The 26,784-nt window shown below is 51.6% G+C and overlaps 1 protein-coding gene and 1 pseudogene across 1 annotated transcript; one reads left to right on the top strand and one right to left on the bottom strand.

Moving 5' to 3' along the window:
• Positions 1–724: 724 nt before the first annotated feature.
• On the top strand, positions 725–25,709 carry ADPRHL1 (ADP-ribosylhydrolase like 1). Its single transcript, XM_063101840.1, has 7 exons — positions 725–1,071; positions 5,577–5,741; positions 16,230–16,355; positions 21,265–21,405; positions 22,701–22,828; positions 23,004–23,136; positions 25,262–25,709. Exons 1-7 carry the CDS (start codon positions 858–860, stop codon positions 25,414–25,416), a joined length of 1,062 nt encoding a protein of 353 aa, XP_062957910.1. The 5' UTR covers positions 725–857; the 3' UTR covers positions 25,417–25,709.
• LOC134382379 (signal peptidase complex subunit 2-like) lies at positions 9,317–13,689 on the bottom strand (annotated as a pseudogene).
• Positions 25,710–26,784: the final 1,075 nt, after the last annotated feature.

The raw sequence follows: 26,784 nt of genomic DNA on the forward strand, positions 1-26,784 counted from the left end.
CCTGGTTTTACACATTCAACCTTCCCCTCAGCCTCGTGTTTTCACATACTCTTTACATGACTTGCCAAGAATAATTTGAATGCATTCAGCTCCATGGCGGCATGTCATAGACTCCCGCGTGGGGCTTTGTGCGCTGGCGCGCTGGACCACTCTGCAGTCTGAAGTCTGGTCGTCTGGAGAGCCTCCTATTGGACTCTCACACAGCAGCTAGACACGCCTCTTTACGCCGCATTTTAAAGTTTTCTGTTGTAAACATGATTTATAATAAAAAGTTGTCTAAAAGATAAAACTGTAGTGGATGAATCTCAACCTTATGCTGAGTGAAGGAAGCTGTACACAAAAGGCCACATACTGTATTTGAAATTTATAGAAAATTTCTTTTAGTATATAGCAAGACAGATGAGGTTTGTAGAGAAGGCAAAACTAGAGAGAGCAGATGGGTGGTTTTCAGGGGAGGGGAGCAGATGAGCAAGGGGTGCTGCGGGGTAGTGGATGTGCAGGGGCGCACCGGCGCAGGCTCTCACGCACGTGCACAGCACCGCCTGCAGACAGCCCGTGCTGTGGGAGGATGCTCTGAAGTTGCTCTGCGCCCACCGAGTCAGCAGGCTCCTGCAAAGAGCTAGTCCTGTCCGCCCGGGGAGGAAGCCAGCACTTCCCACGTGGTGGGGCCAGAAAGGCCTTCTCATTGGTGCCACCTGCAGAGACAGAACAGGAGCACTGGCCACTTAGAGCACACTCCTGACGGAGAGACAATGACCGGTATAAATGTCAGCAGGGCAGGCTGAAGGCAGCGAGGGAGGGGGACAAAGGCTGGTGCTTGCTCAGCAGCTGCGGGGCAAGAGCAGCCACCTCCCACGATGGAGAGATTCAAGGCCGCGATGCTGCTGGGGAGCGTGGGCGATGCTCTTGGCTACAGAAATGTCTGCTTGGAGAACAGTGCTTCAGGCTTGAGCATCCAGAAGGAGCTGCAGAAGGTCGGGGGGCTGGACCACCTCGTGCTCTCCCCAGAAAAGTGGCCTGTGAGTGACAACACCATCATGCACATGGTGACAGCGGAGGCCCTCACCTCAGGTAGGCCCGCCACTGCGCCCCGGCGTTCCGGGGTGAAGCACTGTCTGTGACGGTGCAGGCTCCTGCAGGAGCCCCCAGAGCTCCGAGGGCAGTGCGGTCTGTGGGCTGACGATGTCACCCGATGCCACTGCTAAAAGTGGCGGTTTAATATACCCCCATGTCCCACGAGCATATCACATTTCTCATGTAGCATCTGTTTCTTTGGGTGATAGCATAACTTTACTTTGCAGATAGTTAAATACGGTTTTTAAACAGTGTCTCTTCACTTGAACTTGTAAGCCCGGCACCCTGTCTACCTGACAGCTGAAACAAGTCAGCCTCTTGCTGTGGAGCTCTTCTGATGGGAGCAGAGGGGGACTCAACTTCTCACTGCAGAGACTAGCCTTCTTGTTCTAGATTTATTGCAAAAAGAACATAAAGTAATAAGCCAGTTTGAAATTTAGGCCCATTAAAATATTATTTTGGGGGGATTACTTCTAAATTCCAGTGAGTTCAGGTTAAAATATCATCTACCAAAATGATTCAGCTTGCATAGTTATTGATACATAAATGTGTTCTGAGGAAATGTTATAAGGTGGATTTGGGGGAGAAACAAAGCTTTTAAAAATATTCTTTAAGCAGCAAATTGATTTTAGGATCAAGTTTTTACATGAATTTCAAAGAAGGAGCACAGCTTTCCTACAGGCCGTTTGTTCTTTCCACCCAGTGGGTAATATGAGTAGATCACTGCAAAATTAAAGGCTGGGACAGCTGTTGCGACGGTGAGACTTCATTTGTGTGTCCACCTCATTCCTTTCATCTGCTGTGAATGTGCTTGGTTTAGTTCTGTGGTCACCGTACAGGAATGCCATCGATGTTGCGGTCGGTCCCTAAATAACCAGGGAGAGAGCCAAAGCACCAGCAGTGAGATAAGGTGTCCTGGCGCGTTGAGAGTGGCGAAGCATCTTCAGAGTCTTCATAATTACGAAATCCAAGTAGTCCGTTTCTGGTATTTTCAGGCCGACTGGTGCCTTTATGATCAACAGCACTAAAATAGTGTCCTAGCACCGTGAAGCAGTCATGCCGCCCCAAGCAGAAACCCTGCTGGAGAGCTATGGCTTTGGAAACAAAACCATGGTTGGCTTCAGCTGCCCACAGCTGGCGCCCACTCGTAACTGCTTCCTGCGTGTCTGAGGACGCGTGTGCAGTGCACACGTCCATACGTCCCTTGTGTGTGTCGTTGTCGCTGGCAGTGCTCCAGCGAGCGCTGTGTGGATGAGAGCCCACGGCCTCGCGTCCGGCTCGGTGGTGGCCCCCAGAGAGCGCCTGGCCCAGGTGGGGCACTTCATGTTCTCTTAGACCAGCAGGACATCTGCCCCCGTGGCAAAATGTGTGCATTTGAGGGGATTTGGGGTCACTGTTTTTAAGGAGAAAAATGAATTCCCTCTGGGTGGTCACAGTCACCAGATGTGGAAGGCAGCCTGAGTGACAGCTGTGCCAATCCTGGCCTCTGGCTTGTGGGCCGAGAGAACATGCTCGTCAGGATCATCTGAAACTAAAGCAAGCTTTGCTTGGTTTTCACATGGCCCCAATTTTTCTTTAAATAGCAGATCATAGCCTATAGAAGGGGTCTCCGAGCCACGTTAGCAGTGGTGGGAGGTAACCCCCTTGGCACTTGGTCCCTGGCACTGTCTTTAGGTCTGTGTCCTGCATCCGTGTGTCCTCACGCCAGCCTGAGGTCAGTGTTTTTATTGCACTTTTACAGATGAAGGGACTGACACACAGAAAGGTTAAGTAACTTGCCCAGAGCCACACAGCCGAGTGAGGACAACTCGACGTCCCCGTGCCTGTGTTCTTACACATTCTCCCTGACTTCCTAAGGTTGCGTGGGCCATGCAGATAATTTGACGATCACAGCGTGTGGTGGCTCTTTGACATGTTTTCCACAGACAGGCAGACTTCTGCAAAGTGGTGCTACATCTTTATGTGTTTAAGCGAGTTTCCCTCATGAGTCCCTCACCCCACAGATGACATGGCTGTGTGGTCTGGCAACCCCTGGTTCTGCTGTCGAGTGGGCTCCTAGGGGGCATCCTGCCCGCGGTGTGTCCCTGAAAAGGGCAGGAGCGCACGTATTGAACCGGGAAACAGCCATATCCAGTCCTCTGCAAGATGCGTAAGCAGTGCAGTGAATGGAGCTGTGAGCAGGGGGCCCCACTGCCAGCACACTGTCAGTGAGTCACTCGACGGGCCTCCAGCAAATGCACACTTGGTGCCAGGTCTGCTGAGGGGAGGCTGGTCCTCTGAGAACCGGTGCTCATGCTCAGGCTCTGCAGCCTGGTGTGCCCAGCTCGCCACCTCTTACCACTGAGAAAGCAGGTGGAGCTGCTCCCCCTCTGGCCATACCTCCTGCGGGGGTTGCCTGAGGACTGAGCAGAAGGACGTAAGTGGAGCACGAGTTGGCACTTGGGAACCTAGCGGGGGAAGACAGCTCACGTCAGTGTAGCCGATGTCGTGTCTGAACATCCTGTGCTTCTGAGGGTCTCAGTGTCGCCGCTGCGGCGTGGGCGGAGGGGCCCCGCAGAGCTCTGGCTTTGGGCGGTACACGTTTGGACACAGTTGACATTTTACTACGAGGTAACTTGATGTTGGTATTCTGCCTTGTCTCTCTCGTGACATTAGCTGGGAGACTTCCCAGCAGTCCACAGTATCTTTTAGGAGACCAAGTGGGTGAGCGAGAGAAGAAATGAGTCCAGTGGCCACATTATAAAGTGAAAATCTGTCTCTACCTTAAATTCCAACCTGAAAAGACCAAGCTTTCTATGCCATTTTGCTTTTATGGACTTGTTTTGCTTTAAAAAGGCTAAATTTCAGTTAGATGCAGACATTTCATGGTTATCTGATTCCAGAATGAAAGGAATTATTTCAGGGGACTCCGGAAGGGTCAGGCTCATTAACCCAGGATTGAGATAGGAAAGGCTGACTATAAACCAGTCGTGCTGGTGGCCGAGAGCCACAACGCCACAGACACCTCAGCCCACAGGCGGCCTGGACAGGCCCACCCGGCTCACCCTTGCCAGCCAGAGGTTCTGTGGGCAGGGTCACCACTGCACCCCTCCTGTGTGGCCTGCAGGACTCAGTCCTCCCAAGCCAGGCCTTGCCACATCCTCTCTCGTCCCCGACTCAGAACAGGGGCAAGGCACAAAGTATCCATTAAAGAACCCGTAGGACCCGGCCTCCCAGGACACTCCCTCGCTGTCCAAGAGGTCTTTGCAGGACGGCACTGGGGCCCAAGGCTTTGCGTCCCGGAGGAGGGAGCAATTTCGTCCTAATCTCTTGCAAACTCCACCCCCCCCCCACCCCATTAGGTCACCTGGCTCTGACATGGCCTGAGGAAGGCCGTGGTCAAGCCACTGAGAGGCTCTCCGGTTTCCAGCGCCTGCTGTCCTCAGTGGTGGGCGGCCACGTGCCTCATTGTTCCCCTTTCCCCTGCAGCCGTTAGCACCCCCACCCCCTGCAGAGATGGGAACCCATCACCAAGGAGGAGAGGGCAGTGGCTGGCTCCTGATGTCGACCTAATGTCCTGAAAGCAGTTTTAACACAGAATAAAAATGTGTCGGTGGCTGCAGAAGAGGACATCGGGAGGTGCCCTCACCTGGTGTGGTGCCACCCCCCGTCACAGCATGCTCGCTGACAGGACCAGCGCCTTGCTCTCCAGTTTGAGGATGTGTGAGCTTGTCCACCATGCTGTGGGTTAACTTAATGGCAAAAACGCTTAGGCTTTGCAATTACCAACTCTGGCCTTGAGTGAGGCACATAACTTCACTGAGTTTTATCTGGAAAAAAATGACAAATAATAGCCTGATATTGCCACGGGGAGGGTCGTATTTGGTCGACTCCCTGTACCCCCTGGGGTACAGAAGACCTGGGGCTCCAACCGGCCAGGGGCAGGCGTCTGGTGTGAGCTGCCTCCTCCTGCGCTCCCCGTGGTCTTTGGGGACTTGACCCCACACTTGTTCCCAGAACTCCCTTCATGGTGCAGGGCTGCCCTTGGGCAGGGGCTGGCCGTGCCCACCCGGGTCTCCAGGAAGGGAGTGGCAGGAGGACCCACCTGCCACGTGTCTGCTGCGTGAGCCCAGGGAACAGCCGGTGTCGGTTCGGTCTGTTCTCACGTGGATAGAACCTTTGGTAACAAGTGAGGCTCCTGGGTTTTTCCTAGATTCTCAGGTGCAACTAGAGTAATAAGCATAACAGCAAACTGCAGTGTCTGAAATCAGGATAAATCGAAAGTGAATTATTTGTCGACATGTTGAATTTCTCGAGGTAGCCCAGATGTGGGAGATGGGTCACCATTTCTGTCTCCACTTTCCTGGACACGCTTGCTTGCCTCTTCCATTGGTGGGAACATCTGTTGTCACTGCTGCCTTGGGGTCTTGAGCCTGCCCGGAGCCTGCCCAACCCTGACCAGGAGGCAGGCATTGCTCTCTCTCTGGCTCCTCCAATGTCTGACCCCTTCCTTACCTCCCCAGACTACTGGTGCCTGGATGATCTGTACCGGGAGATGGTGAGGTGCTACGTGGAAATCGTCGAGAAGCTTCCAGAACGTCGGCCAGACCCAGCTACTATTGAAGGCTGCTCACAGCTGAAGCCGGATAACTACCTCCTCGCCTGGCACACGCCCTTCAACGAAAAGGGTCAGGGAAATCCTCTCTTCTCCCTGTAAAGCTGTCTTGCTGGGGACCCTGTGGACACTAACCCGCCTGGGGTTCCCACTAACCCACCGGCATTCTCTGTTTGCTTGAGAAGGGATTTGCAGAGAGTTCCTTTTATGGGGCAGTGTGTCCTCCTGTCAGTCAGCTCTGCAGGCTTGGAAACTGTTTGAAGACCACCTGTCCAGGTGGCACTGGGCTTCCCTGTGGTTTTTGCCACCCTTTCGTGGTTTATTTCAAGGAACGTTTTCCACTGCTTTCCCTTTAAGTTTGAATTTTTTTGCCATAACATGGAGGAAAACCTGCATCCCCCACATGAATGTCTCTACGGTGCTTGTATGTGTTCGCAGCGGTGCCGTGTATAGATAGCCACAGTCCCTGCCCGTCCGTCCTGGCCCTGCCTCTCTGTGTTCATCCTCAAAGGCAGCGACCTGTCCCTCCATGTGACGTGTGAGTGGTGGCAGCTTATTGTGTTGTCAGCACCATGGTTATCAGCCCTCCCCAGAAGGCTCAGGCTGGAGAACTTGGACTCATTTTTCATAGGCAGAAGAGAAAACCGCTATAGGCTAGAGGAGTTTCTGAGATGAAATGTGTTCTCCGAAAAAGTAACAGAGGGATGGGTTTCCCCAGAAACCCACAGTGAGAGGGCAAGACCAGGTGAGCTGCTTGGGCACCCCATGTAGACCAAGAGAAAAACACTCTGGGAGCACTGGAAGGGGCAGCTAGAGAAGGCATAGACTGGTCACTGGCCGGGAAGGCCTCAGGACATCTTCTCCATGGTGCAGTACAAGGCACACAGATCTTCCCATTGGGTAGGGTAAAGGCACTACAATCTCTTGAGAGGGAAGTCTGGCATTACCTGTCAAAATTAGTTGATGGACATGCCCTTTGGTCTAGCAATTCTACTTCCAGAAGTTCTAAGGGCCCGTGCTGACGATATACTAAAGCACACGAGTGAAGATGTGTGTACAAGGATGGTCTTTGCGTCACTGTTTGTATTAGCAGAAACCTGGGAACAGTTTAGTGGCCCTCAGTAGGAACATGGTGAAGTTGAATGTGGTATAGTCATACAGTGGAGTACTATGCAGCAGTTAAAAAGAGTGGAGTGGGTCTGTGTGTGCTGAGACATGGAAAGACCTCTACCATAGACTAGAGAAGGAAGCAAGGTGCAGACCAGTGTGCCTGGCTCAATCCCTGCTATGTTTGCAGAAGGGCATGCACAGAGAGAGTTCCGTCCATGTGCACACACACCATCATAGGCTTGTGTGTGCCTAGGAAGTTTCTCTAAGGGTGATCAAGAGCCTTCACAGTACAGACTGGGAATGGGGTGGGAGGGGAGCTTCTGTTTTGTTTTTAATTAGTTTTCACTTTATACACTTTTATTGCTTTTCTTTTACCAGGTACATCTATAACTCTTATAATAAAAACCTAATTTAAATACTTTTCTTTTTAAGAACACAGCTTAAAATGAGATAACCTGGTTTCTAAGTTCTAAGTTCTGATATGGTCTTGTGATATTGGGCAAGTCATTTACCACTTTAAGTTGTATTTTCTGCTCTTTAAAAATAGACTAGTGATGCCACCTCTGTCTGCCCTGTAGGGAGGGACCACAGAAGCAAAGTGTCCTGGAGTCCCTTGAAAGCCATATGGTGCTGTACAAGTCACTCATTACTTTTGCCTTTTTCACTCTTCTCAGTTGCCTTCTTTTCATATTTTCCTATCTCAGTTTCTAGAACTCTACCCTAAATATATACAATTATTACTTATCAATGAAAAATTAAATTAAATTAAAGATTTTTAAAGAAATAAATTATTCCAAAAATTAACAAAAAAGTTTTACAGGGAAGAAGCTAAATATTCAGGAAATGAATGACCGTCTAGCACACTTTTATTGAATAGAATAGCATAGTAAACTTTTAGTGATTCAGTGGGAAAAAAAAATATATATATATATATAAAAATATATAATGTATTCTATATAAATATGAAATATATAAAAATAAACATAAAATAAAAATGTAAATAAAAATAAAATTGGCTTGCTTCAATGGCTGTCTTTCAGCATGAGTGTTGCAAACACTTACCACGTTCACAATCATATTTCACGTACTAGCACAATTACTGTCTCTGATGTATTCACACGCAAAGGAGCAGCAGGTTGAGGACAATTCCTGATCAACAAGTTTCTTAGCTTACTCAAGTTTTCTACTGCAATTATATCTCAATTTTGTATCTGAATGTTATTTATTGTACAATTCACAATTTTTCTGAACTCTTCATTCTTGAAAAGTCAAGCATATGCAAGGGTAGAGAGAATATGTAACAAAGCCAGGCGCACATCCAGAGTTGTAAATGCAGGTCTTGGTTATTGAGTGGCTATGCAAAGTCCTGCACTGGCAGTGGAGCATGCAGAGGCATGTGGTGACTCTCTCCTGTCCCCTGAGGGAGGGACCTGGGACTGGAGACGCCTCCCAGCTTTGACAGTGGTCAGCTCACTGCTGCTGTTACTTTATGGTGCTCCTACCTACTGCTATACCCACTCACTAGATTAGTTTAAAGGAAACGTAGACATCATATTAGCTCATCAGTAAATAGTTCTACCTACATCACTAAAGATTAGAAGTCCCTTAAAATCATAATGAGAGTTTCATCATATCTAAAAAGTTAATATTTTTAATATCATCATTAAATATTCGGTGTTAAAATTTCCTTCTTGACCCTTAAAAAATTTTTTTTCACATAATTTTACCACCCTGTCCAAATAAGTGTTTTTATTTTTCTGTGTTCTGGTTCTTGGTGAAAATTTCTTCACATAGCAGTGAGCATTATGTTTCTTGAATTGGGTGCTCTAGTTTTTTGGGATTTTTTTAAACATCTTCTTTCCTTTTATTGAAAAAAATTTTTAGAAAATGGTGGTTAATAAAGGGAGCAAACAGATCAGCACGGATATACTAGTGGGAAACAGGCAATGTAAACTAAAAATGCCATTCCTTCTTTACCTGGTTAAGAGCGCAAAATGTAACAGGCAGAAGGTCTGTTTTAAACAAGTTAGAAAGCTGTGGATTTGTTTTTTTTTAATTCTCCCCACGTCAGATATACACACCCACAAAAATGGCGTGTGAAGGAAAGCCATCGTACACAGAAGTCGCATCCTGAACTCTTCAGGGAAACAGCTGTTGAAACGGGAGTGAACATAAAGTCAGCAACAGGTTAATAAAACCGAGTCTTCAAATGCTACACGTCACAAAGCTATACTATATAAAGTACTGCGAGGCAGAAAGAAAAGAGTCACTACAGCTTTTAGCAAAAATGCTTTCCCGGAAAAGCAAATCAAAATAATGCCATTAGCAGACCAAGGAGGCTACAGCTAGATACCAGAGCCGCTTCTCACATCTGTGCGAGCAAATCCTGCTTACCCAGAACGGACTAAAATTTCAGGACAAAACAGGGACATTTTAACGTTTGTTAACTTTACCCACTTTAAGTTCTCTGTTTCTTCCCTCCCCCCCACCTGATAATTCAGCATGATTCAGCAGAAAAAGGGCTGCTTTTAGAATGGGCTATTTTATGTTTCTTTCTGTGGCAAGACTGTCGTGGAGCCCGGATACCTCAGGCTCCTCTGCATCCGTGACCAGTGTCCCACTGTGGTCAAAAAACTTAGCAGTGGACTTGGTGAGCTCGGCTTCTCGCTGCTGCTCTGTTCTCCCACTGATGAGGACCAGCTTCAGGGTGTATTTGTCATCGAACCTTTTGAGACTGGAGGACAGTTGCTGAATATCAGGATCCATCCCTGTGGCACCTTTCCTGTGGGCCACGAGAAAGATGCTCTTCTCCTTACATGGGGTATAAATGGCCAGAGTCTCCATCATCACGAGATAGGGTGTGTTCAAAGAGCCAAAACAGGCTTGGCCTCTGGAAACGGCTGCACAGAACCCAAATCAAAGCCACGATGGCAAAGAAGCAGGAGATGGTCCAGATGGTGGGGAGACCACAATTAGACCGAAATTCTCCACATACTTTGTATTTTTCCAGAAGTACCTTTTTGGCAGAATCATCCAAAGACTTTTTCACAGCCAATCCATCCCACTTGTCGATTTTTACAGGCTTATCATCAACTTTCCCCGTGTCCAGTAAGCCGCTGCAGCTACTGCCTGTCCCGCAGCTGGGGCCACTGCCAGCCCCAGTACTGCCTCACACCCTGTGCAGCCGCCCAGGTGCTCTGATTTTTAACGCAATGCCAAAAGCTGCTTTCTGTGTGGCTGATGGCCTGCATGATGATCTTCCTCGTGGCCCGGCAGGCACTTCGTCTGTTCAGACAGCGAGCACAGGCCTCAGCTCACCGCAGCCCTGATGCCTCCCAGCCGGTGCCAGTGCAGCTGTTAAGGCCCGATGCTGTTGTTGTTGTGCATAAGGAAGAGGAGAGTTGGAAGCTGGAGAACATCCTTGTCCCTCTGCACACAGCCTCAAAGCGCAGTGGCTGACAAGGGACAGTGCTGCTGCTGTCGCATTTCTTCTCTGGCCTGGGTGCCTGGACGAGATTGACACACAGGCTTCTCCTTTCAGACACGGTGCTGATTCCTGAGCCACGTCCAGCTTCCCCCAAAGCGTCCATTTTAGAGGGACTCACAGGACACAAGAGACAGACAAGCCCAGCGCCACATGCCTCCTGACACAAGTCATCACGGGTCTTGCTAAATGAACACAGAAAGAACTTGGAAAGGACGTAAACACGAAATACTCCAGCACTGAAATAAGGACAGCTTGGCATTATTTAGCATCACATAAAAGCAGGTGATTTTTTCTGTTTTCACAAATTTTATTCTTACAATAATTTTGAGAATAACATAGGTGTTATTGTTGTCATCTTGTATAAAGGGAAATTACAGTTTGAGAAATTAAAATTACTTCCCTAAGATCACCCCAGCAAGTAGGCTCCCCACTAAACCACACTAATGGACACTGACCACATTCATGGAGCGTGCAGCATGTATTGAGCACCGCATGTATGCTGCCTTACATGCATCCTCAGCCCCACGAGGTGAGCGCTGCCATACCCCACTGGACGCCTCAGCGAATCGAGATTTACAGAGCCTCAGTAACTTGCCTGAGGCCCAGTACTCCTGAAGGTGGAGCCAGGACTTAACCCAGGCAACCTACCCCTCAGTAGATGACTTCCACAAGAAACTCGAATGCCTTTTCTGGAATCCTCCTTAGTGGAAACTGGAGCTCAAAGAATTGAAGTAACTTGCACAGATAATACAACTAATAAAAGGCTAGGAGGTTGGCATTTGAACCCAGGTATTGAGGGTCAAAATTTCCTCACATCTGCACAACTGAAAAATTTCCAAAGTAGCTTGCACACGTGATCTCACTTAAGGCAGGCAACATAGGCATTAAAGTCCACCAAAAGTGAGCTCCACGATAGCAGGAACTGCCTTCGATTTTGCCAGTCACTCTTCTCCAGCACCTGGTTTAGTGCGTGACAATAAAAAATTTTTCAGTAAATGGACATTCATCGGCTTAGAGCAGTGCACACGGGCATGTGTACATCGGGTGACTGATGAGACTAGAACCTACTGGTCTTTACCATGTGGCTTGAACTGAGCAGCTCCTGGTCAACGCTGCTGCTAGAGTCATAATTCCAAAAAGGCTTGAAATTAGGTATTAAAGTACATCTCAAATTCAGAGATAGGTTTTTTTGAGTTTGTGGGCTAATGAGAGAGAAATAGATGACCATAGCTGTTTTTGCTAAAAGAGTGCTTTCTAAAACAGCATTATCGTAATTATAAAAATATTACGTATTTATTCTAGAAAATTTAGAAAATATAGAAGTGAGGAAAGGAGATACAAATTACCCATAAAAGCACGCAGGCATAATTGCTGTCAGCCTCTTGCTAGGTTCTTCCAGTCATTTTTCCATACATATGCTATGTATGTGTATTAGTCTGTTTCTGTTGCCTGTAACAAAATACCTGGAACTGGGTGACTTATAAGAAAACCCAATTTATTGCTTACAGTTTCAGAGGCCAGGGAGTCCAAAGTCCAGGGAACACAGCTGGTGAGGGTCTTCTTGGTGGTGGCTTCAGCGACACAGGGTGTCACATCGCAAGATGGCAGACGCAGAGAGAGACCCTCACGTGCTCTCCTAAAGCCCTCAGAACCATGTCAACAACCACCACTATTAATCCATCGACTGTGGCATGGTCCTGCAATCTGATCACCTTTTCGAGTCCCCACCTTTCACTCATTGCAATAGCCCTCCCTATCACACTGTCACAGTGGGGGCCATGTTTCCAATACCTGGAACTTTGGTGGGCACGGTTTAAGCTTCAGTGAGTTTGAGGGGAACATTCAATCCACAGCAGTATGAGTGTATAAATACACTCCCACTTTTGACAACATGGAGTGACGAGGACTGGATTTACCCTCATGTCTGAAACAACCAAAGATAACCAGACAAAGTATGTGAAATGTTGGTTTTTAAGACACTGGATGTCAGGCAACAAATGAGAATTATCCTCAAGAGATGGAAAACAAAAGACGAGCCACACAATTGCACCCACTCACCCACCCTGAGAGAATTTCCAAGCCATGGGGCAGAGAAGGGAAACCAAGGCAGAGCCCAATGAGCCCAGTGAGGCCACTTGGTTGAGGGGACAGAGCTGGGAGTCTAGGGAGACCCAGGCAGGTGGAGTTCACAGGACAGTCCCAGAGAGGAGAGAGAACACGGACCTGCTGGGGGTGTCTTGGGTACCTGCAGAGCAGTGGTCGGCTCGTGCCCGTGAGGAGACCACCAAGGCTGTGGAAGGAACCAGGAGAGAGGACCACAGGAATGCGCCCAGTGCCCACGCGCACAGCACCAGGGGCTGGCTGTTCTTACCAGCCAGACCGTAAGCCTGTAACCCGCAGGGCACCCGGTAGAGTGTTCACAAGGGCTTGTTGCATGAGTGGGGAATGAATAGCTGCCAAACACCGTTGTGGTCCTCACAGAGCAAGACTCAAAAAGAGCAAACTGTTTCCAAGTAAATTAACTGCATCCCAGAGCAAAGCTCAAAAACATTTGCAGGAATACAAGTGTCCAGGACTCAACAGCTAAAATTCTGAGTGTGGCATTCAATCATAAGTTACTGAGCATGCAGAAATCAGGACAGCACCGTCCGGAATGAAGAGGAAAACCGAGAAGTCACAACTGAAGAGACCTGACACAGACATTAGCAACAGGGACGAAAGAGGAGGCGTTCCACACACTCGAACGTGGAAGCCATGAAAGCGGGGCGAGCGGGGCGCCTGGAGGCGACACCAGCCGGGTCACATCTCTAGAAGAAGGAACTGAGGTCTGAGTTTAAAAGTCATTGGCCGAGATTAATAGCAGATTAGACACATCAAATAAAAGATGAGTGAACTCGAGGCAGAGCAGTGGAAACTCTCCAAACTGGGACACACAGAGAAAAAAGGATCCAAAATAGGAAAAGAGCACCGGGGATCTACGGGACACTGTGAAGCGACCTAACGTGCACGTGTCTGCAGTTCCCCACATGGACAAGGGGAAGAGCAACAAAATGTAATGGCCAGAATGTTTCCACATTTGATGAAAACTGCGAACTCACACATGACAAAGAGACTCAATGAGTCCCAGGCACAAGAGCCATGAGGAAAACTGCATGGAGGCACGTGGCCACCAAACGGCTCAAAACTGGTCGTAAAGAGGAACCTCAGAAGCAGCCGGACAGAGACTGCAGAGCGCTGGCAGAGGCACGCGGCCCTCTGTCGCCGGGTGAGCGGGGCACCGGGAGACGACACCAGCCGGGTCACGCAGCAGAAACGCGAGTGGAAGTCACTCGGGCGGACGGAAGTCAAGGCCAAAGGCCAACGCGGGTCTCCGCAGAGCAGCGCCGCATGGTGCCTGCGTGACGCTCTGACTCGTTACCTCCATCTCTGGAAAAGATAACCGTGTGTGCCGATGGTGTGTAGAGCAGGTGTGGTGCGTAAGTGTACGACGACACTAGCGTAGAGTCTGGGGCCACACATGCCGTCGGGAGGTCCCGCAGCTCGTGTGGGGGGGCATGGGGTCACGCAAGATGGCCTGCGAGTTAGAGAGGCACTGCGAGTGGCACTGCAAAGCCCACAGCAGCCACTAAAATGACAAAACAGTTACAACTAGTAAGCCGGCAAAAGAGTGAAAATTCAATCACTTAAAAAATCCAATCCAAACAAGGGAGAAAGGACGGAAAGGATGCAAACAACAGATCGGACAAATGGAACCCAGCATGCAGATGACATCAGATGCAACGGGTCTGCAGAGCCCAGACAACAGGCAGAGCTCGTCAGCTAGGACCGAGAAGCAAGTCCCAGCCATATGCTTTCACAAGAAATGCACTTTCAGTATAAAGAAAGACAGGTTAAAAATAAAATGATGGGAAAAGATTTACCACCAACACTAACTGACTATATTCATGACACACAGTCAATTTTGGAACAAAGAATATTGCCAGGGATAAAGAAGCAGGTTCATCACGATGAATGGGTCAGTTCACCAGGAAGCCATAACAAACCTAAGTGTTTATGCACCTGATAAAAGACCTTCAGAGCATGTGAAGCAAAAACTGGTCGTGCTGCACAGAGAGACAGATGTGTAAGTCTAGGCGGAGACTTCAACAGGAAGTCCCCAGGCTGATGACTTCAGTTTTCACCTCAAGAAACTGGAAAAAATAAGGGCAAATTAAACTCAAACAAAGCAGAAGACAGGAAATTATGAAGATCTAAGTGGAAATCAATGACCGAAAACAGACAACAGAGAAAAACCAACAAAACCAAAGATAGTTCTTTAAGAAGATCAAAAAAAGTAATAATCCTCTAGCTAGACTGATCAGGAAAAAAAGAGGGCACAAATCGCCAGTGTTGACGCGAGAGAGGTAAGATCACTACAGATTCTGCAGAAGTTAAAAGGAAAATAGGGGAATGTTATTAACAGTTGTATGCCAGCAAATTTAAGCACTTAGATGAAATGGGTAAATTCCTTGAAAGACACAAACTACCAGAGTCACTCAGGAGGAAACAGGTCATCTAAATAGCATTAACTCCTTATGGAGGAAGTTACCAAGAAAAGCCCAGGTCCGGGTGGCTTCCCTGGGGAATTCCACCAAACACGTAGGGAGGAGATAACATCGCCTGTTTGCAGCTCTTCCAGAGAACTGCAGAGGAGCCCCTGCAAATGCCTCCTTCCGCTCTGCAGAAGACGCTGTTGAAGGGAGAAAGGGCTGGCACGGGCAGGCGGCAACGTTTGCGAGCAGACGTCTGACAAAGGACCCACATCCACAATGTGTGGAGAACTCTCACACCGTAACAAGAAGATAAGCAACCCAGTACAAAGTGAGCAGAAGATTTCAACAGACACGGCCAAAGAAGATATGTGATGGCAAATAAGCACAGGAACATGCTGGACGTCATCTGTTACTAGAAAAGTGCAAGTGAAGCCACAGTGAGGTGCCACCGCGTGCCCGATGGAGTGGCCACAGTTGAAAAGACGACGACAGCAATGCTGCAATCCCGTGAGGAGCCACCGGTCGGGACACAATGGCACAGCCACTTCAGAAACTGGTTTGGCAGTTTCTTAAAAAGTTAAACATTCAGCACCATGTGATCTGGATGCTCTGGTACTAGATATTCACCCAAGAGAAAAGACATATGCTGAGTGACAGAAGTCTAGCCAAAAAAAAAAAAACATTGTGTGTGATTCCATTTCTGCAGAACTCTAGAAAGTGCAGACTAGTCTAGAGTCAGATGAGTGGTCGCTGGTGGAGGCAGGAAGATGGGGTCGCAGAGGCACAGGGGAGCGCCGGGGGAGGCGCGTTCACTGTGTGTCTGGACATGGGTCGCGTGGAGAGGCTACGCGTGTCAGAAGTTATCCACGTGCATGTTTTAAGTTGTGTGCAGTTTATTGTATGTCGATTATAACTCAGTGAAGCTGTTTTTAAAAACAGAAAACACATACAGAATCGAAAGCATACCGTGTGTACAACTCTGTCTTCTACGTTGTCCCCAAGTAGGAACATATTATGAAAATTTCCCCAGGCCACCCAAATTTCTGTTTTTAATGACTGAATAACATTCCAACGTATGGATGCAACTTGGTTTCTCTGATCTCTTTTCTGTCGTCACACGTTTGGGCAGTTTGCTGCTGTTCTCTCACTTAAGTGACACTTTGATAAATGTGTTATTATGTACGTATTTGTACCTTTAAAATTACTTACGGCTGGCTGGTTAGCTCAGTTGGTGCGAGCTCTGTGTTATAACACCAAGGTCAAAGGCTCAGATCCCCATATCAGCCAGCTGCCAAAATAAAAATAAAAACAAATAAAAAATAAGAATGTGTTTCTTTAAAAAATAAAATAAAATACTTTATGAAAGCTAGATTGCCAAAGGTGGAATTACTGGAGCAAAAGTCTAAATCCAGGTGTTTCGTTTTTCACGTAGGTTCGGGATTTGGAGCTGCCACTAAAGCAATGTGCATTGGCATGCGCTACTGGAAGCCGGAGCGGCTGGAGACCCTCATCGAGGTCAGCGTCGAGTGCGGAAGAATGACGCACAACCACCCCACAGGTAACGCTGGCCCAGGCAGGTGCAGGGCCTGTGAGCTCGCGGCGTCTGCGCCTCTTCCCAAGCGTAAGGGAAGCCGATAGTGTGTTTGCCAGGTGCCTGCTGTGTACTTAATCCGAAATCTTGTACGCACACATGGAGTTCTGAGTTTGCTTATTTGTTGGGGAGCTAGGATATTTTTAATCTTCAACTTTGCTTAAGGTCTATTTTCACCTGTCATGGGGTTGGCAGCTACGTGTGTGATGTCAAACTGTACAAGGAAAGAGTCCTCACTGGTTACCATATGGTTCATATCGGGACAGAAGGAAAGAAAAGCACTGGTCATCTTGCTGAGGCCAGGTCAGGGCTCTAATCGGGTCCAGCGGTCACGTGGTGTCTCCTGCCGTGTGCTGCACCCAGGGTGCCGGGCTCGGGCCTGCTGCACCACCCACCGGCTACAGGAGCTGGGGCGAGTGGCTCACCCCGCCTGTCTCCTCCCCTATATGGTGGGGTGATTGGGACGATGGTTGCCACACCACCTGGTGGGTTGCGTGTGGATGAAATGAGGCAGACACTGAATGACTACTTAGCACAGGCTTCCCCGTGGACCCTGCGTGGACCCCGCTGCTCCTGGGATTTCCTCACCCCCACGGTCTGTCCTAAAGAAGGAAACCGTCCTTAGGGAGGCCCCAGCACGTGTGGGCGTCGACCGTGAGGAGGGGGCTATCAGCTCCTCATTTTAAAAAAGAAAAACCAACTCAGAACCCTTCACCTGCACTCAGCCTGTGGATCACGCAAGGCACATGGTGTGCACCGCCTGGTCCCCACGTGGTCCAAAGCCCCTGGCAACTGCTCTCTTTCAAGGTCACCTTGCAATGTCTGTTTCGACTAATGTCACTCATTGTGGGGGAGAAAACCACCCCGTTCTCTCCTAGAAAGCACCTCGTGCGCAGGTGGTGGCTGCTGTGAGCAGTGGCACTCGATCAGCCAGGGCAGCATTTGCTGGGAGCTGTTCTACTGAGCGTGGGTGGAGACTTAAGAGTTCATCAGGCTGGTGACGGGTGGCCTGAGTCAGGAACTTCACAAATAAATTCGTGAAATCTTTAAAATTTAAGAGGGAAGGCATGTAATCCAACCAGAGCCAAATCTTAGATAGATGGAAAGGAGGAAATGCTGGACACCTGCTAACTAACTGCTTTAACTAAAAGTGAATTAAAAATTGAAAACCTTCAAACCTGAAAAAGTTGGGCATCTGAAAACAAGGTAATGGGTACGAGAATCTGGGATGGGAATTTAAATTTCTAAAACATCTGCTAATACATTTCCCAATCATTAAAATGTTATTTCACATTTTTAATAGTTAAATAATTTACGTATTTCTAGGATGGTGACTGAAAATGTTTTAAGGGTTCAGTCTTACTCAGTTAACAGCTGGAAGTACTTCTTAAGTCCTCTCCCCTTTGCAACTTTCAAACCACCCCGGCAGCAGCGAGTGCTTGTCCGTGCTGCTTCCGGAGCTGAGCGCCCTAAGAGGAGGCAGAGCAGCAGGTCCCTGGTGGCTTGAGAACCAGACTCCCCTTGCTCGGTGCTGTCACCCCATTCAAGAGATGAGCCACCGTCAGTGTCTCCAGCAGAAGCCCCCAAAGCCACTAGAGAGCGTCTCTGACGGGCGGCTGTCTGGCCTGTGCTGGACACACCCACACAGAATCGTCTGGTCACCACAGCAGCACTGAAGGGCCTCACACCGGTGTGCACAGAGGGAAACTCAAGGTCGGGACACACAGCGCCGTCACCTGGGGTCCCACTGTGACAGCTGCACTGTGGCCACAGGCTCCTTCTCTTTCCTGCACAAGCGTGGGGTCTCACGCACGGCACTGACAGAGTCCTGAACAACCTTGACCTCTGTACAGCGAGCACTGCTACACGATCGAGTGACGGCTGCAGCACACCCCTCCCAAGGCTGCCGTGAGGACTGAATGACACCAGTACAGACCCCGATGATGCCCGGCCAGGCTGGGAGCTGGGGATGCATGTGTCACACCTCCACTGTTACCACTAGCACCACTGTCATCACTGCTGTCCCTGGTGCCACTACCACTGCATTCACTAGTACTACCACTGCTGCTATCACTAGTACCACTACTATCACTAGTACCACTGCTGCCATCACTAGTACCACTACCACTACCATAACTAGTACCAGTACTGTCACCTCTCACAGAGTGACAGAGACACAAAAGATGACTCAGAGCTCATGTATTCAGAGCAGCGAGAAACCTGAAGGGACTGCATGGAGGAAAACTCCTTCAAGAGACGAGAGCCCAGGCACAGCCCCAAATCAGTTTTATCTTCAGTTTTTATTGCAAAGACAAGAAAGTTACAAAAGAAAAACAGATGGTTAATCAATCACAGTGACAACTGGCTACATGACAATCTTCATTAAAGTATGTGTAGCTTAAAATAGTTCAAGCAATTTACCATCAAAAGGAGTCATAAAACTAAGCTGTGTGAGGTACAGAAGGAAACAGTGAGATAATCACCAAAGCCGTTAACTCCCCAAGAAACTCAAAGAAACAGCTTTGGGTGAGATGTGGAACGTCCCCCAAGCACTAACTAGTGGAATATCCTTGAAGATTTGAGCTCACATACTTTCCCATCATTTAGATTTAGCTGCACCAAGGGCGACTGCCCAGAGCAATCACTTTTGCTGCGCTTCAATCCTCTTATCTACATCAAAGGCTTTAGTCTTGTGAAAAGTTTTCTGCTCTTTATCAATCTTAGCATTCCTACATGTTTTCCTATAGGGTTGGGTTTTGGCCCCTAAACTAGAGGCGTTGGCCTCCCAAGCTACAGGCTTTGGCCTTCTACACTAAGGACTGTGAAATACATGTGTTTTATTTCTACCTCATTAGTAACTTCTTAGTCAATATCCTCTACACACTACCACGGCTATAACTAGTACCACTACTGCAATCACTAGTACCACTACTATAGCTAGTACCACTGCCACTGCCATCACTAGTACTACTACTATCACTAGTACCACTACCACAGCTATAACTAGTACCACTGCAGTCACTAGTACCACTGCTGCCATCACTAGTACCACTACTATCACTAGTACCACTACCACTACTATCACTAGTACCACTACTATCACTAGTACCACTACCACTACTATCACTAGTACCACTACCACTACTAATCACTAGTACCACTACTATCACTAGTACCACTACCACTGCCATCACTAGTACCACTGCCATCACTAGTACCACTACTATCACTAGTACCACTACTATCACTAGTACCACTGCCATCACTAGTACCACTACTATCACTAGTACCACTACTATCACTAGTACCACTGCCATCACTAGTACCACTACCACTACTATCACTAGTACCACTACTATCACTAGTACCACTACTATCACTAGTACCACTGCCATCACTAGTACCACTACCACTACTATCACTAGTACCACTACTATAACTAGTACCACTGCAATCACTAGTACCACTGCCACTGCCATCACTAGTACCACTAGTATCACTAGTACCACTACCACTACTATCACTAGTACCACTACCACTACTATCACTAGTACCACTACCATTACTATCACTAGTACCACTACTATCACTAGTGCCACTGCCACTGCAACACTAGCTCTGCCACCACTGCCGCCATCACTAGTGTGATAACTAGCCCTAGCACTACCACTGCTCACAGTAGCAATGAGGAAATGCAGACCACATGGCTCTCTCCACACAGGTGGTGCCAGCAAGATGTCCAGGACTGTCCTGCCAGCCCTGGGGTAGCTGTCATCTCCTCAGGACCAGGATGACTGAGAGGAATTTAAATTAGTTGCCTCCACACCAGCAGTGGGTGTGCCTGGAAGAGTCTGGACTTCGCTGTGTTCCCTGAGAGGAGCCCAGCCTCGCCCAGCAACGTCTGTGCAGACACCAGCAAGTCACCAGCACGTCAAAGGCCCGGTCCCCGGACAGCATCAGGAGGCCCCATGTGATGAGGCTCAGGCTGCCACGGCTTCCTGTCCACGCCGGGCTGGTTTGCCGAGGGTGCACTGAGCTCTCCCGGCACCCCTGAGGCCACAGCACAGCCGTCCCAGGCCACCTCCTTCCTTAAACTCGCCTTATTTAAAACACTCACATTCACACGGTGTGTTCAGCGAACAGCTTTGAGTCTGACGTGCACAGAACACGGGAGAGCTGAGCCCGGTCCGAGCCGAGGAGCCGTCGCACAGAAGCTCCGCCGTCGCCAGCACAGGCTCAGAGTGTGAGGAGGAAGCCCGGATGCCCGGGGCTGAGCCGCGAGCCGAGCCCGCCACGGGGAGCCGAGAACGGCACTGGTCCTCGGGGCTCCGTCGCCTGCTTCAGGGAGGCGTCCCTGTGCCCGAGACTCCAGGGATGAGTTGTTCCGCCCGTGCAGACGGTGCACGCTGGCCGCGGCTCACCAGCGTTGCTGCAGCTGTGTGTGGCGTGGCATCTGCAACGGCCATAGAAGCCACCCCACGTCCATCCGCAGACACATGGGTCCTCAGAACAGAGTACCCTGGAGCATGAAGGGAGGAGGTCTGTCACCTGCGGCAGTGTGGATGAACCCGAGGACACTGTGCTCGGCGCAACGAGCCAGTCGCACGAGGACAAGCAGTTCACGATTGCTCATGCAGGAAAGTGGAAGGGAAGGGGCCGGGGGCTGGGGAGGGGGCGGGGAGCTGGGGCTCAAAGGGGACAGACTTTCAGTCTGGCAAGAGGAGGAGTTCCGAACTGCACACTCAAGCACAGTTAAGATGGTAAAACAAAAACCTTTTCCACGGTCTCCTACGCCACACCGTGCCCAGGGCTGTGAGGCCCCGTCCTGAGTGGCCCAGGTGACAGTGCTGTCTCTCCCCTTCCCGCCACCCTCTAGGCTTCCTGGGGTCCCTGTGCACAGCCCTGTTCGTCTCGTACGCCGCACAAGGGAAGCCGCTCGTGCAGTGGGGCAGAGACATGCTGAGGGCGGTCCCACTGGCCGAGGAGTACTGCAGGAAGACCATCCGGCACATGGCAGGTGAGCCTGGCACCTGCAGGGAGGCCGACCTGAGCTCACACTCACGGCAGCTGCTCCCCAGCCCCCAGACAGTTCAAGGGCGTGTGCCCTGAGGCGAAACCAAGAGAGCCCTGTCAGGTCAGCATGAGCAGAGCTGACCCCACAGAGAAGGTGTGAGGTTGTCACCTGGCTAGAGGGCAGACAGCTGCTCAGGACAGCGCCAGGTGTGCAAGGAGGTCCAATGGCGGATGGCTGCTCTGTCCGCAGAACCCTGAGGTCTCTGTGGAGACCCTGTGCTATGCCCTGCAGGGTTGCTGGCGTCTATACTGGGTCCCCAACCCCTCATTTCTGAGTCTCCCACTTTCAATCTTGTTTCTCTGAACAAGGCCTTAAGTGTTGTAAAACCAAGTTGGCCCAGCATTTCCAAGGACCTGTGAGCCCCTGGGTAACCTGGAACCTCATCCCGGGATCTGTCCCAGGCACCTGCTGGTGTCATCGTGGCCAGGAGGATGGCGGCAGGGGCATCCCGTCTGCTTTCTCTGCCCTGCCAGCCCCTCTCCTGTCTCAGCTTTGCCCTCTGGCACTGTTGGCCTCCACCCAAGACAGGCAGGCAGGGCCTGTAGTTTGTCATGTTCAGTGGTGTCCCACGGGCCGCACCAGCCACCAGTGGCCTGCACAGCTCGCACCCTCTGCAGCCTCCCTTCTGCCTCAAGAGGAGGTGGCACGTGCGGGAGGGCAGGCTGTGCTGACCTCATGGCGGGCATGAGCAGCCACTCTGCCTCTGCGTCTCCGAGGAGGTGGTGGGAGGCTCCGTGCTGTCTGCAGGGTGTGCAGCCACCACCCTGGCCTCACCTGAGCTGGTGCCCTTGTCACCAGACCCTTCAGAAGGTTGTACAGATGTTTCTGGGCTCGGGTTTCGGGCTGTGAGTTAGGAGTGATGACACGTCCTCTCCTGTGCTTCACGGGTGCGGTATTATATTGATGGATGTGAAGGGTGTAGGTTCAGGATTTGCACGAGGATGCACTTAAACGCGTGGTGGCCACCGCCGAGCTGCGGAACATGCTCGGCCGCTCTCAGGGGCTCTGCCATCTGCATCTCACTTGCGGTTGTTTCAAAACAGCCACAGATGTCAGCATGTTCACGTTTCCCGCACGGTCGCTAAGTCATGGGCCCCAGAGTGGGTGCTGCAGCTCTCCATGCGCCTGCAGCTGGGGCGGGGATGCTGCTGCCACCCGCCCTGCCCCACCCCGGAAACCGACCGGCCACTCCCCAGCTGGAGGCCACCGCGTCTGACTCCCCTGTTCGTCATGTTTAGAGTACCAGGAGTACTGGTTTTACTTTGAAGCCAAATGGCAGTTTTATCTGGAGGAGAGAAAAATCAGCGAAGACACAGACAATAAAGCCACCTTTCCCGACAACTATGACGCGGAGGAGAGAGACAAGGTGTGTGCTGTCCGACCCTGGGCCGACGCTGGCACACCAGTGGTGCTCACTACGTGCGTCGGCACACCAGTGGTGCTCACTACGTGCACAGCAAGGGGTGGCTGGGTGGGTGGACGCAGCTGCAGGTGGGCCTGGAAGCTTGTGCTGTAACTGTGACCTGCGGCTCTCCCCTCAGACCTACAAGAAGTGGAGCTCGGAAGGTCGAGGGGGCAGGTGTGGCCACGACGCCCCCATGATCGCCTATGACGCCCTCCTCGCGGCAGGGGGCAGCTGGGCCGAGCTGTGTCACCGGGCCATGTTTCACGGAGGTAAGATTCTCCTTCAGTGGTGGTGGGCTTCCCGCCCCTCTGGACCTCTAGCATGTGTATTCTCTGCATTTCTGGAACCTGCTCTGGGAGGGCGCTGGCCCGAGCATGCACGTGCACAGATGTCCCAGGCCACAGGCGCCTTCAGCCTGCTGGGCTCAGGATGACGAGGTGCGTTGGGGTCTCTGGGTGCGGGGCCGCCTCTCCCTTGCTGCTGCTGCTCAGCAGGTTCTGTTCTCTAAGGCCACTGCCATTTGTCTTTCATTCCTGCACTTTGTACAAAGTCACTGTGGTTGCAGTTCAGAGTCAGGGATCCCAGCTTCGGGACCCGGCTCTGCCTGCACCAGTTGCTTGATGCTCTGGGCCTGTCCCCCTGTGAGAGGAGAGGTTGAAGCCGCCCTGGCAGGGTTGCTGTGGTAGCTCCGGATGAAGTGCCTGCGAGTTTAGTGCTTTTTGTGGCAGCTGTTGCTGCTGCGTGCCGCGGGGTGGATTAGCTCTGCTCCCCAATGCCCGTGGCCTCCTGGTAGCACCGCCCCGTGGGACTGTCCTCAGCGTGAATGTAATGACGGCACAGTCCGACTCCCTGCTCGGCACAGGACTCTATCAAGGTAGAGTTTCATCCCCTGCTGACATGCAGTATACCCAGTGGGGGAGACGCTCACACCTCCTGGGGGCTGATTGTGGGGGCTTCCAGCTGAGAAGAGGACAGGGGTGCCAGGGGCAGTGGGTGGGGAGTCTCTCGACAGAGCCTGGCAAGGGGCCTGGGCCATCCAGGGGGGAAGGTGGTGCAGACAGCCGGTGCCCTAACCCCAGAGCAGGAGAGATGGAGTGCAGAGCATCTGAGGGGTGCGGGCAACAGGAGAAGAGAATGAGGAAGACAGTGTGTTGGCGGGTCCCCAGTGTGGCCGGGGGACAGCCCGGCCGAGCCTGGGGGGAAGGTCACTTCTCAGTAGGTCCTGACCTCTTCGCCGTCCTCACCCCTACGATCTGCCCTGGCCGCCCAGCCCCAGGACGGCAAATGCATCTCTGCACGATTGTGTGTCTCGTCAGAGCCATTCACTGCTCGTTGAAAGTCCACGTGGGACCACAACTCTGTTCCACGACATGCTTCGGCTCTGCTTTCCACTGCGGGGGGAGCCACTGGCATCAGAGCCTGTCCCGGGAGCAGGTTTTGGTAGAAGGTGGGGAAGGACAGTTGTAAGAACTTGCCTCCTGGAGCGACGGAACACGGGGCAGAGAGGACTCGGGGCAGAGAGGACTCGGCTGCAGCGGCCTCGTGCTGCTCATCCTGCACATCCGTGCCCGGGTTCCTCGCAGGGCAGCCCCTGCCCTGGCCCACATGTGCCCTCCACCCACTGCGGCTTGTCTCTTTGCCACGTGCATGCGTGTGTGAGTGCACGTGAGTCTGCATGCAGGGAAGATGGGCACATCTCAGCAGCATCTTGGGCACTGAGTTTGTATGAAGAGAGAAATCCATGGTGATTCCGAGGGTTCCAGCCTCAGAGATGCAGGACCGAGTATCTTAGAGACTGGGCATTCGGCATTTTTCACTTCAAAGCTGGAAAATCTCTACACCTACGAAGGACGCTGCACATGTGGGCTCCACCTTCCTCACTCCACAAATGTTTACAAGCTGCCTGAGACCGGGGGAAGCGAGTCCCTGAAGGCTTGTGATTCCGAGAAGTGGAACCGAGTGTGCAGCTGGGTCCCACATGCCCAAGCTGGGAAGGTGCCAGGTGGAGGCTCCACTCAGGCTCCACTGCAGGGACCAGGGCTCAGCCCCCAGGCGGGTTTTCTCCCCTACAGACCGGGCAGAGTGTTGGGCCACGGGGCCTCTTGTGTCTGTCCTCTGTGCCATCCTGGGTGTGCACTGCCCGTGGAGATGAGAGGACACTTGCTGCGGACATTGCAGTTGGGGATGCAGAAGGGAAATGCCCGTCTGTGCGTACTAGCCCCGTCTGTGCCCCCAGGCCTGCGGAGCTGCCCAGAGTGGAACTGGGGTTTGATCTGAGGAAGTGTTGCCCGCCCCAGGGGTGGTCAGTCTAGAGAGGGTCTGAGCCGGGCCAGGGAAAGGAGCAGAGGCCCGGTCAGCAGGGGCCTCATGGGACCCCCTCTGCTTGCCTTCCAGGTGAGAGCGGGGCCACGGGGACCATCGCGGGCTGCCTGTTTGGGCTGCTGTATGGCCTGGACGCCGTTCCCAGAGGCCTGTACCAGGACCTGGAGCACAAGGGGAAGCTGGAGGAGCTGGGCGCGGCGCTGCACCGCCTGTCCATGGAGAAGTAAAGCGCTTCCGTCCTTCTCCCCTCGCAGAGGCCCGTCCAGCCAGTGGCGTCCCCGCGGGCACACAGGCCCCCGTAAGGGAGGATGCCCCTGCGGTCCTCACGCACAGAGAGTCCGAACCCAATTGGCTACATCAAATTTGAATCCTGTCCTCCCCTTCAGAATCCTAATTGCATTATAAAATACATTGTTTGTCCTGTGAGAATATTTTGCCTTATCCTCCCCCAGACCTGGTGCGTTTTTGACTCTACGTCAATCAGTCACACTCACCCTCCAATACAGTGGTCACAATAGTCTCTCGGACAATTGGTGTATTTTATTCTGTTGCAAAATTAATGCTGTTTGCTCACTGCCCTCAGCGAAACTAATACGGGCTCTTCCCAAACGCCTGTGCACATGCGGGGCCTCGCGTGGCGTCTCCGCTGCCCGGATGTGCGCTTCCGTGACGGGCACACCGCTGGCCTCGCTGGCCCTCAGTGGCATGTCATGTCGGTCTCCTGTCAGCCGCATCTGTGCTCGCAGCAGAAATCAGTTAACACTGGGTGCCTCCAGGCCACAGCCCAAGCACCGCGCTTAACCCCCAGCCTCGATTTTAATCACACTGGATCTTTGAAATCGACCCATTTGGGAACAACTTATGAGAAAAGCAGGAAATCCGGCCCCATGCCGGCCCGCCCCTTCTCTTTGGTCTGCCTCTGTCCCACCGTCGCGGTCCAGGCCCAGGTCCAGAGAAGGTGTCGCCTGCCCGCAGCCTCCCGCAGCCGCGCCCGTCAGGCTCGCAGGGAAGGAGCAGAGCAGCGCCTGGTGGCCGAGCCTCCCCGAGGGTCCTGAGGAAGGGGACCCTCGCTCTCGTGGTGAAAAACAATGGTGGACACGATTGTTGTTCAAGGAGCATCTGGTGTGAATAAAACAGCAGCTGCCGACCGATGCTGACGCTGTGCTTTGGCAGTGTGGCTGGGGCCTCGTTGGCTGCAATGTCCCCCGGGAGCACTTGCCCCCGCGTGGAGCCAGCACAGCCCGAGGGCAGGACCGCAGAGGAGGCGACGCCAGGGCCTCCGCCGCGCGACACTCTCCTCCTGCCCGAGGCGGGGGACTGGCATGCCTCGACTCCTCACTTAGGATTTTTACACCAATAGACAGCGCAGCTGGTGGCTTCACGGCCGAGGCTCCTGGAGTCGCCCTGTCCCGGCCTCCAGGGGCCGCTCCGCTTCCAGCTTTTCCCGGGGGGGGGGGGGGGGGGGGGGGAGCCACCCTGCGTTTAGCACAAGAAGCAGGTGTGTCCCGGGTGTGGGACTTCCGAGAGAGTACGTCACTTTCAATTTGTAGGAAAATGTAGATTCTGTGTTGCCGGGGGGACCTGTGGCCATTCTG

The sequence above is a fragment of the Cynocephalus volans genome, chromosome 7, assembly GCF_027409185.1.
Source record: "Cynocephalus volans isolate mCynVol1 chromosome 7, mCynVol1.pri, whole genome shotgun sequence".
NCBI lineage: Eukaryota > Metazoa > Chordata > Mammalia > Dermoptera > Cynocephalidae > Cynocephalus > Cynocephalus volans.

Bases quoted from the DNA above. Each gene is read 5' to 3' on its own strand.
- ADPRHL1 (XM_063101840.1), top strand. From the start codon at position 858: ATGGAGAGATTCAAGGCCGCGATGCTGCTGGGGAGCGTGGGCGATGCT. The intron at 1,072-5,576 runs GTAGGCCCGCCA...TTACCTCCCCAG, and splicing joins AGCGGAGGCCCTCACCTCAG to ACTACTGGTGCCTGGATGAT. The intron at 21,406-22,700 runs GTGAGCCTGGCA...CGTCATGTTTAG, and splicing joins GACCATCCGGCACATGGCAG to AGTACCAGGAGTACTGGTTT.